A 15,750-nucleotide genomic window follows, 5' to 3' on the forward strand; every position below is an offset into this window, starting at 1 on the left:
TCGGGTTGCATACACCATATTCTGTGCAGTCTTTTGACAGACCACGCTTAGTTTTAAAGATGTCTCCAACTACTGCTGATTCCAGCGATTCTGGTGTTTCACCCGATTTTTCAGGAATCCCAAAAACCAGAAGATTGTTTATTCTGCTTCTGTCTTCTAAATTCACCAGCCTTTTTTCTAGTTCTTGCACTGTTTTTTAGAGACTGGTGACTTTGGTACTAAGTTTCTTGAGGGTTGACACTGATGTTTCTACCTTCTTAAGTTTCGACTCTATAGTATCAAGCCGTTTATGCATAGTCTTTTGGTCTTCAAGAAGTTCTTTCAACATTTGTTTGGTTGTCAGACCTGGGTTGGATTTGATATCACCACAAAGTTTCAATAGAGACACTACTGTGTTTCGCATGCACTATCGGCCACAAATGAAATGCGAACAGCGGAGCGCGTGGCACAAGCCTTATCAATGGCATAGTGCACGCCGTCCACCAGTCATTGACACAGACAGGCCCGCACATCCGGTGTGGCAGCACTGCACGATCCCCCTATAGTGCAATATTTCTGCTTGTGTTCCAGGTATGATATTTGAAAGGAACAAAATTTTTAAAATTACAGAGGTTAAACTAATGCAATCGAAGGCGAGTATTGTAGCACGGTTTGTCATCAAGGAGTCAATCATCACGGAGTGCCTGGCAAATTCTATTTATAGTAGACAAGAGTCAGTTCATAATGCTGGCAATTTCACGCTGTTTCACTTCGTGCCGGTAAAGCGAAATAATTTCGCGCTCTCTTCCGAAGAGACACTCGGCATTTCCAGTTAAAATGAAGCCTTTTCGGGTCGTTCTCTGAAAGAAGAGTGTAGGTGAAGAAGCGCTGGCTAACGAGATACGACGATTGTTTGAAAATCAACCGCAAATCAATTATATTTCTCTTTTTGTTTAACCTGTCAAGACACCTATTGCGCTGCCACGCTGCAGTAAAAGCAAGGAATTGCAAGTGATACGATCAAAAGCGCTTGGTATGCCCACGATTTCCACCATTGTCACCATATGAAAACTAGAGCAGAAACGGAGATAACACACTCTTGGTGGATAACGCAGTGCTGCCACACTAGATGTGCACGCTTGTCAATGGTGATGACAGGAAAGCCAACACACTATACTGTTTCTAATGCTTCAAACACGCGCTCCACTGTTCAGGTTTCATTTGACGCCGATAGTACAGGTCACACATGCATAAGCTGGTGGGGAACGTCAGCTGGGTAAAGCAGGGATCACTAGTTTTGACACTGGAATACTTGCTACTAACCTGCATAAAAAACCAAAGGGTTGGTCATGGCTGTTACAGGCAGCCAGCCGATGTGCCCACTGAAGGAATGCCATGATGTCGGGCTGCTTATAAAGGTGTCAGTCTATGACGGTGGTGGTGTCCAAGAGTTGAGAACTAGCGATGCCTCTTCTGCGCAGTCGCCGAGATAGATCAGTGCAATGCCGACGGATACCACTAGCTTGCTTGATGCATTGGCTGTGAATGTCAACCATACTAGAAGCAACTGCATAAAGAAAACCAAAGGGTTGGTAATGGCTGTTACAGGCGGCCAGCCGACGTAACACTCTGCCAAGACAAAAGAATTCAGAACTCGAAAGAGGTCATCAACATTGAAAGTAGCTAAGTGTCTCTTTAAGTAGCCAGACACAACATGTTGCCAGGCGCAAACCTGTAAAAAGATGTGCAAACTTCTGAAGCCAAATCATTCACAGGCGGGGTGACAAAGAACAAGCTACGAGAGCCAAAAAGTACACGGTCATTCCATACAGTCATCGTGTTGGTTGCTCACGGTTCGTGAACGTGGTTCAATGTTACGGCAATGACGTAGTTTTTTTTTCCCCACATAACCTGGAATCTATGTGCGAAGAAGTGCAGTAAAATACTGACACACAAATCAGAGAAACAGAGAGTGTTCGCAGCATCAAACACACTTTGCATTGCACTGATTGCAAAAAGGCCATAGTCTATCAAATCCCATCATCATACGGAAAAACATACATTGGACAGAGCAGAAGATGCGTCAATACCCAGCTTAGGGAGGATGAACAATCACTATCAGACACCAAACCATTTTCACTTGCCGCCCATTGTAAACAATGCGGTTGCACTCCATTCTTCAACGACACTAAGATACTGTCATGTCAAAACAAAAGATACCAAAGGAGGTCATAGAAGGAAAAGAGGAAAATGTATTAGTGTACCTTCTATCACGCTAAGTCTTGCAGAATTCTAATACTTAAGTGCCATGTGCACATGTTGATCTCAAAGATTGTCTGTTTTCTGTTCAGTTTTTCTTCACCTTTATATTCTCATGTTTTTTCTTCATAAAATGCAGATGCGAGTCAGTGCCCGTGTTGTGCACATTCTTTTATTCTTTGTCCTCGTCCCCCTGTGCGCTGCTAAAATCAATATATCTATCTATCTAGTCGCTTACATCTAGGTGCTCTTTTGATCACCCCCTTAACTTGGTGTGAACCAAAGTTAGTATGGGAGGGTAAGATTGTTTGGTGAACATGACGCACTGGTCAACAAAAGAGTAATGTCACAATCCCATCGCTTACATCATCAAACACATCCCACCAGACTGTGCCACATACTCGCTGGTGGGTATGTGCCACTGGTATGCAGGTCATCATAATCATCATCAGCCTGACTACGTCCACTGCAGGACAAAGGCCTCTCCCATGTTCCGCCAGTTAACCCGGCCCTGAGCTTGCTGCTGCCAATTTATACCCGCAAACTTCTTAATCTCATCTGCCCACCTAACCTTCTGTCTGCCCCTAACCCGCTTTCCTTCTCTGGGAATCCAGTTAGTTACCCTTAACGACCAGCGGTTATCCTGTCTACGCGCTACATGCCCGGCCCATGTCCATTCCTTCTTCTTGATTTCAGCTATGATATCCTTAACCCCCGTTTGTTCCCTAATCCACTCATCAAATCCAAGCATTCTGCATGGCCATCAAGCATTCAATCACAGAGCCACACCAGATCTCGGAACTACTTTTCAAATAGATCCTAATGTTCGTTAAATGTCAATTGTGGTTGCAGTGCTAGCTATCCAATCTTACAAACGTTATATATTGTCAGGATTATTCAGAAGTACTGGGGGGGGGGGGTTACTAAACCACCGAGTAGCTAGCTCCAAGACGATGTGTCAGTGGCGGCTGGCTCTTGAGCAGAGAAGAGGCACACATTCTTCTTTTTTCCTCCAGATTGTGAGCCGCTCTTGCCGTCGACCCACTTCGTGCAGGTGGCATTATACCCCCTTTTGAAAAGAAAAAAATGTACTGAAAGAGGGAAAGAAACGTACGTAGCACCACCACGATGCTACAACATAGGCTTGTGAAAAAAGAAATAAATAAGAAATTTGGAGAAGGTGAAAGTAGAAATTAAAGAGCGTGCCAATATATGAAAAGTCAATGAACAAAGAAGCAAGTTCACAAAAACAAATAAAAAACAAAAATCGGGAACAGTGAAGAAAAAGTTACGAAGAAGGCGCAATAAATGGTTTCATGTGCAACATATGAACAACGTCCGACCTCGGTCGTGCCCTTCTCCGTGCCTGCGGTGTTGAGCCTGGAACCACTTCATAGTTCACGTCATTGACGCAGCATAACACTTTATATGGGCCAAAGTACCGGCTCAGTAACTTCTCACTAAGGCCACGGCGGCAGACGGGCATTCACACTCAAACTTGGTCTCCGGGGTTGTAGAACACTTGTCTGTGGCGGGTGTTATAGCGTCTTGCATTTGCCTGCTGTTGCTGGCCGATGTGCAGTCGCGCGAGCTGCCGGACTTCCTCAGCACACTCTGCGAATTCTTCGGCGTAAGTTGCCAACTCATCGTCTTGACGCGGTAGCATAGAGTTCAACATAGGTCTGCACTTCGCAGCCGTAGAAAAGCCGAAATGGCGTGAATCGCATGGTCTCTCGCACCACGGTATTACACGAAGGTCACGTAAGGTAACATTCAGTCCCATGTTTTGTGCTGTACGTCGATGTACTATCAGCGTCAAATCAAACCCGAACAGCGGCAATAAAGAAGAGGAAATGGACATGGGCCGGGCATGTAGCGCGTAGACAGGATAACCGCTGGTCATTAAGGATAACTAACTGGATTCCCAGAGAAGGGAAGCGGGTTAGGGGGAGACAAAAGGTTAGGTGGGCAGATGAGATTAGGAAGTTTGCGGGTATAAATTGGCAGCAGCAAGCACAGGACCGGGTTCACTGGCGGAACATGGGAGAGGCCTTTGTCCTGCAGTGGACATAGTCAGGCTGATGATGATGATGATGATGATGAACTAGACGCGGGTCAGAATAGCTCGTTCTTGGCCATCAGTGCTGGCGTAGGTCTGCAAAAGTGTGAGAGAATTCAGGCCACGTCGTCAGCTGCTCCTCTCGATTTTGATACCACGCACGTGCTCAGTCTTCGAGGTAGAATTAGACACAACCCAGTTTCACCGCATCGTCCCACCAATTCAAGGTGGCTACGCACTCGAAGTCCGCCAACCAGTCCTCGACGTCTTCGCGCTCTGTGCCATGGAACATCGCCTGTATCTGTGGGTTTTCCAGCGTATAGCGGTCCGACGTCGTGCTTCCCGTGCCGGTTGGCGAGGTTTGTACCGAAGCGCTGATCATATTTGTCGACGTGGTGGGAGCAGTATCGTCGACTTCCGGAGGCAATCCTCTGATTCGGCGGCTGGCCCAATGAACGGGGGTGTTGACTGGCACTGGACTCATATTACGGCTCCCTAGGGGGGCCTGCAGCATCCGTGAGACAACCCCGCACCTCCACCACTTTGTCACGATGCTTCAGAAGTACTGGGAGGGTTTATTAAACCACCGAGTAGCTAGCTCTAGGACAATGCATCAGTCGCGGTTGGCTCTCGAGCAGAGAAGAGGCACGCAATTTTCTTTTTTCCTCCAGATTGAGAGCCGCTCTTGCCGTCGACCCACATAGTGGGTCGACGGCAAGAGCGGCTTTCAATTCGGTGCAGGTGGCAATATGTACTGCTATATACAGCCGTAATGCCAGGTTAGCATCAATTTCAGTTAGGTGCCATGCGCTCAAGTTGATTTATATTGCAGTGTCCAGGGCTACCAAATTCATGAGTACCAGTGCTTCATATCAGCTTGTCCCTTTTGGTGTCGCTAATACTCATGTACCTGCAAACGCGTCTTGTGTTCCTGTTGGCATCGTTGTGCAAGTGCAAAGAACTGGTTATATAAACATCTGCCACTCTTCAGCATATGTCTGTGCGTGCAACATTCATACATATATTCAGCTCATTTCATGACGTGCCGCTCCATAAAAAATTACAGCACGGTGACCTTCCCTCTGCATGCTTCCCATAACGTTGATTTCAAGGTACGTGGGATCTGCCGAATTTTTTTTCCCTTTTCCTTCACTGCGCTTTGGCCTACAAAGTAACAGACTAAAGCACACAAGCTCAGGCCTACCTTTCTCTCTTCTTCTAATAAAGTTTCTCAATCTCTCTCATCACAAATTTCTTCCTAACCTTTTCGCTCTTCTATGTTTCTGAAACAAATATTTCTTCTTGATTACTGTCCTGCATCTGATTTCTTAGAACAACATTTTGAGTCATACAGCAAGTACGCTTACGAGAGTGAATGAAATGGGAATTCTGGGAGGTCTCTTTCTTTTCTTGCTAAGTACAACATTTATTAGAACTAACAGAGAAAAAAGCCTACGAAAATATAGAGGGTAGGACTTGCAGTAATTATGATGTAAATGTGAAGAAAGTAAAATGGATGAAAAGATAACTTGTTGCTGCCAGCAACTGAACCTGCGACCTTCGAATAATAAATCTGATGCTCTACCTACTAGAGTGTTCTTGGAGTGTTGCACATCCAGCATACGGTGCTCGGCATTGTTTTTGTTCGATGCCAGAGGCCGACTTTATACAGAAAAATTTCGGCACACATATTAGTACTACATCGTGAACAATCTTGTTGGTAGTATGTTTACAATCTTTTGTAAATTCTCTACATCATCAAATAGGCAGCGTAATACAACTGTGCTTGGCGTTGAGGGCCTCTTCCAGGCTAGGAATTTGCAAACAAACAAGCATAGATACGACAGTGGTGATCATATATGCCAAGTATGAAACAGCTGCATGGCACAAAAACATCTGATATTTCAAGCTGAAGAGAATCCACTTATCTTTTCAAGGAAGGCCTGTTTCGAGCCATAGTCAAGATCATATGCCCTATACAGCTGCTACATTACCTCCATTGTCAGTGACCATGGCAGGCTACATCACTTCATATTCGGATAGATGCTGTGAGTGTCCCCTTTATATTGGCGTGGCGACCTGTGTGCCGCCAGGCTCGGAGGAAAAAAAAACACTTTGTTTTAGTATCATCATTCATCTCAACCTACAGCATTGTTTACTTCAATTAAATTGTTCTTGTGAGTGCAAAACATCGTGAAAAGTTGCTCATTTTGCAGGCACCCTTTTTTCATACAGAGGCTTGTGCTCGCTCTCTTCAGAGATGCCAGTGCCTGCTGTTTTGACGTCGAACAGCAAATAACATGATTATGGCCAATAGCCAGCATAAATCAAGAGCGGCATTTGGATCAGATGTGCTTCTTGCCATGCAGTGCCACCTCATGCAGGTGCCAGGCTCTATAGTCTGCTAATATTACACAATCAGTGCAATTGTATGCAGGAATCTTAACGAGAAAAAGTGATCGCGTTTCATCGTGCACGCTCAAGTTTACGACGTGGGCTAATGTAACTTGTCTACCCTGTGCCATCCCTCCCTGTGCAGCTTCTAGCGCATTTGTTGGTGCAAGAGAAGAGAGAATGCTCTTAAAGCATGCAATAAAATAAATCACTGTAATTCTATTCACTTTTGACAGATTCAAGAAATTTTTGCTACTATTGATTCATGAGCCAATAAACTCCAATACTGAAGTCGTACATTGATTACTCAGAAAAGTTGTTCATAACCCCTTTATAAACCCTTAGCTTCATACTAAATAAAAATTGGTGAAGGCAATGAGCATGGGCAGTTCACATCTTTTTCGGTACTGTTTCATTATCCTTAGCATCATTTCGTGCTTTCGATTTTCACATGCTGCGACCTGTAGTATAAAAAAGATGTCTATACCATAGCATTCATACTTTCGTCTATCATTGCGATATTACCTTCACTGCTTTTACATAAACCAAATGTAATTATTGACATGTATTTGTGGACAACAAACCCTGCACAAAAAAGCACGGTCAACCACATCTAATGTTTAAAAAACTGTTGAGTTGAGTTGGTCACTTCCAGATACCACAGAAGTCTATTGGTGCTTTGGTGACTGGAGGATTTATAGATGAAAAAAACATGAATTACAAAACGCAGATGGCAATACCCATTCAAATTCGTGCAAACTCCCCCATGACATTATAAATTGTGGTTGACTCTCATCAAGTTTACCTGAAGGTCTTCTTGCCAGGTTTGGGCATGGCAGACAAAGCATAGCCCCTAAATCGTTTGATGGTGATCCTATGTGCAAGCTGTGAAACTGCTGTGTGGTGCAAAAACACACGCAATTATAAACTGAAGGTGGTGTGCCCTTATTGAGGGAGGCACATTTTCAAGCGTAGTCAAGTCCTTTGCCCATTTGCCCTACACAACCGGCCCCCCTTGGAATGTTACTGAACATGGAATACAAAGCATGCTCTGCTGCCTTTGTAGATGGATAGTAAAGCAAAAAGAAAAAGGGAAGTGAAAAAAATGGAGACAGGAATAGTCGTGGAATATTGCACATCAAAGAACAAAGAGAACGTAGCCATTTGCAGGCGCTAGCCAAGGTGAAGCGAAAACCGTCTTTGCCAACAATGGCTGTCCTTTCCCTGTGGCATGATAACTATGCAGTTAGGTTTCTTACAACCCCTCCAATAATGAAACAACTGGAAAAATTGTTTCAATGAAATTATCTATACAGCATGCTTTGTAATTTCCTCTATACAGCCGAAATTTGTAACGAAGCCCAATGATAGTCATTTTATGTTGATCGACGAGGAGGATTTCATATTTTAATTTCTAAAGTACATTCAGATTAAGTCTGACAGGTTCTTGGAACTCTTTGTATAGAAAAATGGCAAAAATATACAGTAAAATTACAGTAGCACAGACAAAGGACACGGACAAGAGAAGGCACATTCAAGACAACACAGCGCTGTGTTGTCTTCAATGTGCCTTCTCTTGTTCGTGTCCTTTGTCTGCGCTACCATATATTATCATGCTACCATACCAACAAGCCCAAATCGCCACCCTCAGTAAAAAACATTGAGGTGGCATTACCAGTGCTAGTTTAGGCTCAAAATCTAACGAAAGCAGTTCATCCATAGTTTTAACTGAAAGTAGCTCTTTTTGGGAAATACAGAATGGAATAAAACTCCTTGCCATTCCAACCTGATGCAGCGTTTGTCCAGTATTCTTTTAATGTGTCGTTTTCCCACATTTTGTACCAATAGGAAGCTTCAGTATTATCAGCCAGTTTGGTAAACCACAATCAATTCAACCTTTATTTTGCTGTAGGATACAAAGGCCTTATTATGTGCATTGCTTTCATTTCTTTATTTGATGCTATGCAATGAAAATGTTCTTGTGTCTCATGCAGTTTCATTAGTCAAGAAATTATACCTCATTATTCAGCAATATCACCTTTCATAATTCCAATCACTGATTTAATTTTTAGTAGCACTTGTTTTGTGAATTTTCTTATGTATATTTAGTTTGTTAGTGCAAGTTGAAAGGACATTTGTTACTGTAAGTATAGCTTTACTTATAATCATTGTTAAAGAGACTCACAACTGCCCACAACATGAAATGAGATGACTGCACGAATGAAAAGGTTGTCCCTTATAGTGACTCAAACCAACCCTGTTTTTTTTCCATGAGAAGTAAATTTTTGTTTTTGTTTCTTCATTGAAAATCACGTAAAATGACCTGTGGCGTCTCTGGTGGCAAAAACATAAACTATCATGAAGGCCTTGTCACGTGACCATGCGTTAATGTACACGGTCAATAATTTATTGGTTAGTGCTGAAATATTGTTCGATTTTCCTTAACAAAAGATAATATTTTAAAAAAGTATATGTATAAGCTTGCTTTGTAGTACGCATTAAAGTGGAGCTGCCTTTGCGTGACATGCGCAGTTTCGTTTTCGATTACTTGGCTTGGCCACATGGTACAAATGTAGGGAAGCTCCATAGAGCCACATCATCTCATTGTAGCGGCTTATTATTTTCAAAAATAGTTGTAAAGCGCAGAATAAACGTGGATAAGCATAGTTCCAGGAAATCCTGCGAAATAAAAACGACATCATGCGTAAGCCACCAGAAAGGCTACAGGCATCGCTATCAATACTCAGCGTTGCTGGATCAAAAGGCACTACCGTGTTCAGAGCCTTTCTGATCGAAAAATACTGCTTATAAAATTACTACGAGCTCTTGGGATTAACTATTGTAGCTACGATCACTACGAAGGGTAGGCTTTCTGTCGCGCAGGAAAAAACTGGATCGAAAAAAGTCAGTTGTCGGTTCCTTCAATGCAAATGTGGCTTTTACTTTGTTTATCACTTATTACGATGTATGCATTGTCTTCTTAGTCCTGCTGCAGGTATCAGCTGCATAGACTTTGTTGTGTTTAACGCTATTGTTTTCATTAATTTAGATTTGTGATTTTATTAGAACAAAAGCTACTAAAGCTAGTGTGCCCCATTCGCAGGGTTTCATTTAACATAAATGTGCCTTGTGTTTGTTTATGGCTCAGGACCTCCATAGAATAATTCTGTTGTATGAAAACGAAAGTCCTGCTAAAAATGCAGTTTCAGATCTGACAAAATAATTAGATTTGTAATGGAGCATTTGGCTGACTGCTGTGCCACATTGGCTTGTCTTGGCACTGTTGAGATGCAGTCGATGTAACAACCACCCAGTTGCAGTGTCCGTAATAACATTCCTATGTTATGCCATAACTTTCATGGCTTCAGGTAGGGTTACTTAAACAAGATGAAAAATTAGGGCAGCATAAACAAGTAATTGAAGTTGCACAATTTTTTTTTATTTTAGCTACATCTATGAAAGTTATGGCTTGCTCTTTCTGTTTCTTTAGGTACCCGTCAACAAGCCGAGATGTGGCGCTCAGCCCCAGACATGGTGCGCAGCGTCCTATCCAAGTATCAGCGGGAGTGTTTGCTTCAAGAGGAAGGCTCCCGCCAAGAGGAGAAGCGCCAGAGCCTTGAAGATGCTGCCTGGCGACTAGTCTGTAAGCTTCCACATGCAAACAAGTTTGTCTGCAAACCTGTCGAGGCTGTCCTGCGTCGTGCGCTCGAAGATGATGCTTCCTTTGAGCCTCTTCAAGCTGCCACCGCCTTTGCTGCTCTTGAAGAGTATGCTACCAACCTGATACTCCAGCCATGGCGAACCGAATTGCTACAAATTAAGGTACCTTTCTTATCAAGTGGCTTTTAAGTAATGTCTTGGTTTGCCCTGGGCTCAATTAATGTCATTTACGTGCAGCTTTACAGTGGCTACTACAAGCACACCGTGGAGCGATACCTCAAGAATGCAGAAACAGTACTTCAGCTGATGGGCTATGAGAAGCGAGAAGGCGGTGTGCTGTACTTGACTGATGCTGTAGACACTGCCACCTTGGGTGATGTGGCACTAGATTGCCTCATAGCAACAGCTGAATGTAGGGTAGGTATTGCTTGCTCTGTAATTGTAGCATCTATTACTTTCCCCAATGCCAACAAATGCATGTGACGTTTTTATATGTAAAAAAAAACTTACCATAATTACTCGAATCTAACACGCACTTTTTTTCCGGTTAAGCGAGTTCATAAATCGCATGCGCGTTAGAATAGAGTGCGAACAAAAAAAGTAGGGTCAATCTATTGCCATCGGCAAATACAAAATGGCCGCCCCCTACGTGCGTCGGCATGGCGCGTCGGCCATTTCTGCCTATGTGTTTCCCATGTGCGGCACTTCGTACGTGTGCTGAGGAGTTTGTCATCTAGTAGTGCATTAGCATCGACGGCGTGGAAGGGCCGACTCCAAAAACTCGAGTGCACCACGATGCCGCTTTTAAAAAAAAAGTCATCGCGTGTGCAGAAACGGACGGAAATCGGGCCGCATCGCGGTCGTTTGGAGTTCCCGAAACGTGCGTGCGGGACCGGCGGAAACAAAAGCAGAAGATTGTCGACAGCAAAGCTTCACGCAAAGGCTTCAGTGGACCACAGCAGGGTCGGTATCCGCAAATTAAAGAGCTGCTCGGCGAGTATGTGCTTGAGTAGCGAGCGGCACAGCGGCCCGTGACGACAGAACTGCTCCAAGTGCGGGCTGTGCAATTAGTCTTAGAAAAAGGTCTAATGCGGAGCCAGTTTATAGCGAGCAGGTGCTGGCTAACTAACTTTATGAAGAGGAAAGGCTTTTCCCTCCGAAGGGGAACATGCATATGCGAAAAGTTTTGCGGAGAAGTACGATGAAAAGCTTCACAGTTTTCAGAGGTTCGTCCTAAACTTGCGGCGCAACAACGGCTATCTGCTTTGGGCAAATCGAGATTGCCGATCAGACGCCTCTTTACTTCGACATGCCTGGCACCACAACCGTCGAGAAGAAGGGGGCGAAGCAAGTTCGCGTGCTGACATCGGTCCACGGTAAAACTACAGTGACGGCAATGCTCTGTTACACGTCAGATGGGCACAAGCTTCGCCCGTACCTCATATTTAAATGGAAGACGCTCCCGAAAGGAGTCGTTTTTTCGACTGGTGTGATCGTGCGGGCCAGCGAGAAAAATGGGTGCGCGTTGCAATCGATGTCTTACGTTTTTTTTCTTTTCGCGGTGAAAATTGGGTGCGCGTTACGATCGAGGGCGCGGTAGAATCGAGTAAATACGGTACTATGTGAGAAAACAGCATTTATGAAATCGAAAGTGTAGGCAGGTATTCGCGACCTGATCAGACATGGGCCCTCATACAGGAGCCTGCCCTTTGTACCCACTGGGTTAAGTGTTGCACATGCTTCAGATAGTACAAGCTATTCAGTGCAGCTGTTAAACACTTAGATGGTGGGTTGTTTAGCTTCGGTGCTGCTTGAAAATTTAAGTGAGCTCTTATGATATGGTTCAGGGAGCCACACTTGTTCATAGAGATTTGAAGGTTGCAGATGCGCTCCCCGTCAGTGGTAAGTTCTTTCATTCATGTTACTTTCTACACATGTACATCATAAATATACTACAATTAGTGTTCCCTATGCTTTCTTTGGTGTGATTGTCTGCTACTTCCCTTTATAATTGTGTCTAACAAATAGAATACACACCCTTAAAAATTATCTTTTTTCCTACACTTGTTCATAGAGCGCATTTTTTTCTAATATTGGGCACGAGCCTACCACTGCAGATACTGGTGCTGCAGTTGTTGTGACATGCTATATTGCATCATGCAATCAGACCTTGCTCTTACAAAAAGAAGTGAATGGCTGGAATTTGTTGCTTTCAATGTTTTCCACTTGAATCAGCCCCAACTTGCTCCCAGTTCAAGTGCACAGACTTGTTGAAACTGCAAAAGATTGTAGGGTGTGACCAATGTGACCACTGCACCAGACCAGTGTGTTGCCTGGTACAGTGAGTCACAATGCACAACACTCACAAAATATCAGGGTGTAATTTCTCATGGCTGAACTTGGTTGAACTGGTGTTTGCACCAAGCACTTCCAACAAGGTTACTTTCTATGCGTATTTGGAATGCAAAGTTTGGTGAGTGGCAGACTGTTACAAAAAGCATCCAGAAAAATGTGCAACCATCGCCTGCAGTGTCAAGTCACACGCTGCTTCGGGATTCTCCCCTTCCGTCAGTGTTTATGTTTTCTTCCTCCTTCTCTAAACCCCGAGCTGAAATATCAAGTTGCGCCTGGCCCTCCGGTTCGCAGGACACTGCCCCGCTTCCGAACACTCTGCATTCGTACCTCCATGTAGCCACACCTATTCCTGTACCCCAACGCTTATTGAACTCAGTTAATCCCCATTAACGAAAGCCCAGTGCTTAATTGGCCACTTGAATAATACCAACAAAACAGAGACAACATGATATGATCACACACTCAGTATGATGTATAACATTCTCACTCAGCACCTGTACTCATTCATGATACATGTGCTGTAATTTGTTAAAGTGCAGGGTTATAGCCATGCAGCGTAGGTTTAAAAAAAAATATAATGCTGGCTGAGGATCCCCAATGTTTCATCCCAAAAGCTCTTTACTTCCCACCTTTCCCTTAAAAGCCTGAGGCAGGCCATTATGAGAAGCACATCATTGCTTCATTTTCCTTTTTTAGATCCTTTGCAAAGTATGTTTTCTTACGGATGCCGCCATTATGGTGTACACCACTTAGCACCCTACAGAGACGATTCCGCATGGTGGCACTGAAATATGTCCCCGCCCCCAATACATAGGACGGGTTGCATAGAATTTAGTAGGCCCAAATGACACGTTAGTTTGAAGTTGCCTCCTTGCCACTGCTTCCTCTTGCATGAGAACATGTTGCAGTGGTGGGTCGGTACCAACGATTGATTTAGTGTTGTTTCAGAGTGGCATTATATTGTGGAGACACTGGCTCAAAGGATAACCTCAAATCCTCTTTCTGCAGTTCCCATACAGCACAAGCTCTGAAAACAAAGTGGGCATGCTAATTTCTACAGTTAGATCAGGACTTCGTGTTTATAGGAAGACAATTCATGGTAGTTGCCCATTGGTTGCCAGGATACATGCAAAGATATTGAATATCCTGGTTCTGCCAGAATTGCAGCAGGTTGTTAATCAGTAATGACATAGTTTGTGAATCGCAGAATTACACTGAAAACAGTTGCAAGGGCGATGGCCATCTCCTCCACTTTGAGGGCTCTGGCAGTGTGCAATACTGTCTGACACTATCGCCCTACAGGTCAGTGTCTACCATGCTTGCAGGCCCGTGTGGGCTTTCTGTTGCATCGGTGACATTGTTTAGGCAGCCACATCTTTCATGGAAAAGCTTAAGTGTCCCTCTTCAATCGCCTGGATAGTATTCTGTGCGCATGTTTAAAGCAGTTTAGGCTACACTTATGCACAATCTCTTGTTTGTAGTCAAGTTTTCATGTGGGGCATCTCGAGAATTTAGTCAGGTTCTTGCCCATTGGTGTTGGAACTCAATACGGTATTTGGTTTGTTAGTGGGCCATCTGTTATTTCTCAAGCCTGATTGCGGAATCTCGGAAGTTTGAGTTTGGTTTAGCTGTTTTCGGAGGTAATTGTAAGGCCTATTTGTGAACTTTATTTATAAAAGTTTACCTAATGTTCTAGTGCAAAAACTGTGCCAATCGTGTTTGTCAATCTCATCATCCCTAAAAGGCCCCTAAATCACCCAAAGGTCGAAATTGAGTTGTGATTTTGCAGTTCTGCACGAATGTACGGCGATTAAGTTGCCTTAAGAATATTTCGAAACGGTGCCACAATTGTCGGGTTGCACACGTTTGACGATACAAAAGACACCCTCACTAATTTCGCTCTTTTCTTTGCTATGCTCAGTTCGAGAGTTCGTCCCTTCTCCTAAGTGTTCCTCTTCACCGTACGAGGAGGAAAAGCAGCAAGCGCATGGGCCTTGCTGTGTGGTGAATATCGAGGGGATGAGGAATCCTGAAAGGCACTGACAGGGGAAGGGATTGTTTCTCGGGGCACCCACGACTCCTAGCACTGCCGCGTTAGTCAATGTTGATCATGCCAGCATTCAGAAATCAATATAGCTGTTTACTTAAAATGTTTTTAAAAAACGGAGGTGGTTTGGGGGCCTTTATAAACAACACTATTTATGGAGTCCTGGAGTATTTGCCTCGTGGCATGCTCAGCAAAAAAAAAAAACCATATAGGTATAGTGGAATTAAATTATGTGCATAGTGTATGTTCCAGATACGTATTGCAGCAGGCAACATACACAAAAACTAAAGCATCTCATTAAAATCGGCATCTGTAGATCACTCAGTATCAGACGCACGTGCAGCATTTATTATTCCGTGGGCTAACAGATTAAGACTTGACAGTCTTTGAATGATATTCATCGTAGACATTAGGGCTGTTCTTTCTCATGCAAATTCCCTGCAAGTACAAATTAAAAGCTTCCTATTATGCCTGCCTACTACTTCCCATTCTGCAAAATGTGAACCTGAACCGTTTCTCTAGAAAGTATGGGTTCTTGACTCGAAATCTCCTCACGTAGTAATACTATGTAATTTATGTGCAGTAATTTAGGTGTTTTGCCAATTTCCTGTTCTTACAACTGACAAAAATTACTTCCTCTGTTTTTCAATCTGTGAAGATGGTGGAGTTGTGGAGTTTGTACCTCGCTCTCCGTCCGCATTTGTGATGGCGTGCAAGATTGCAGCAGCTTCCACTGTTGCCACTAGTTTTCCTTTATTACTGGCCACTGCTGTGTACGTGCGGGACGCACTTGGAGTAGTGCTGGAAGGGCGGGCATCTGTATAGTACATGTCAGGTTCAGTACCGTGGTTGCGAAGCTTCTGCGCACGAGCTTGGCATTGCGGGCTGTGGAAGACCGAGTGCACGTGATGCGGTATTCATGCCACGTGGATCTGCGAGCGTATGGTAGGAGAGAGTAATTCTGTACCATCTCCACTGTTGCGGTGCAAGAGGAATT

General features: G+C 43.9%; 1 protein-coding gene across 1 annotated transcript in view; it reads left to right on the top strand.

Annotated features, from left to right (window-relative positions):
* Window positions 1–15,750, top strand: part of tamo (PUB and ZnF_RBZ domain-containing protein tamozhennic) — a 38,798-nt gene that overhangs the window by 10,636 nt on the left and 12,412 nt on the right. Inside the window, exons 2-3 of the mRNA XM_037427479.2 lie at window positions 10,182–10,513; window positions 10,589–10,768. Coding sequence (XP_037283376.2) covers window positions 10,202–10,513; window positions 10,589–10,768 — 492 coding nt within the window. The 5' untranslated portion in view covers window positions 10,182–10,201. The remainder of the gene's footprint in view (window positions 1–10,181; window positions 10,514–10,588; window positions 10,769–15,750) is intronic.

This window comes from Rhipicephalus microplus, chromosome X, assembly GCF_043290135.1.
Source record: "Rhipicephalus microplus isolate Deutch F79 chromosome X, USDA_Rmic, whole genome shotgun sequence".
Taxonomy (NCBI): Eukaryota; Metazoa; Arthropoda; class Arachnida; order Ixodida; family Ixodidae; genus Rhipicephalus; species Rhipicephalus microplus.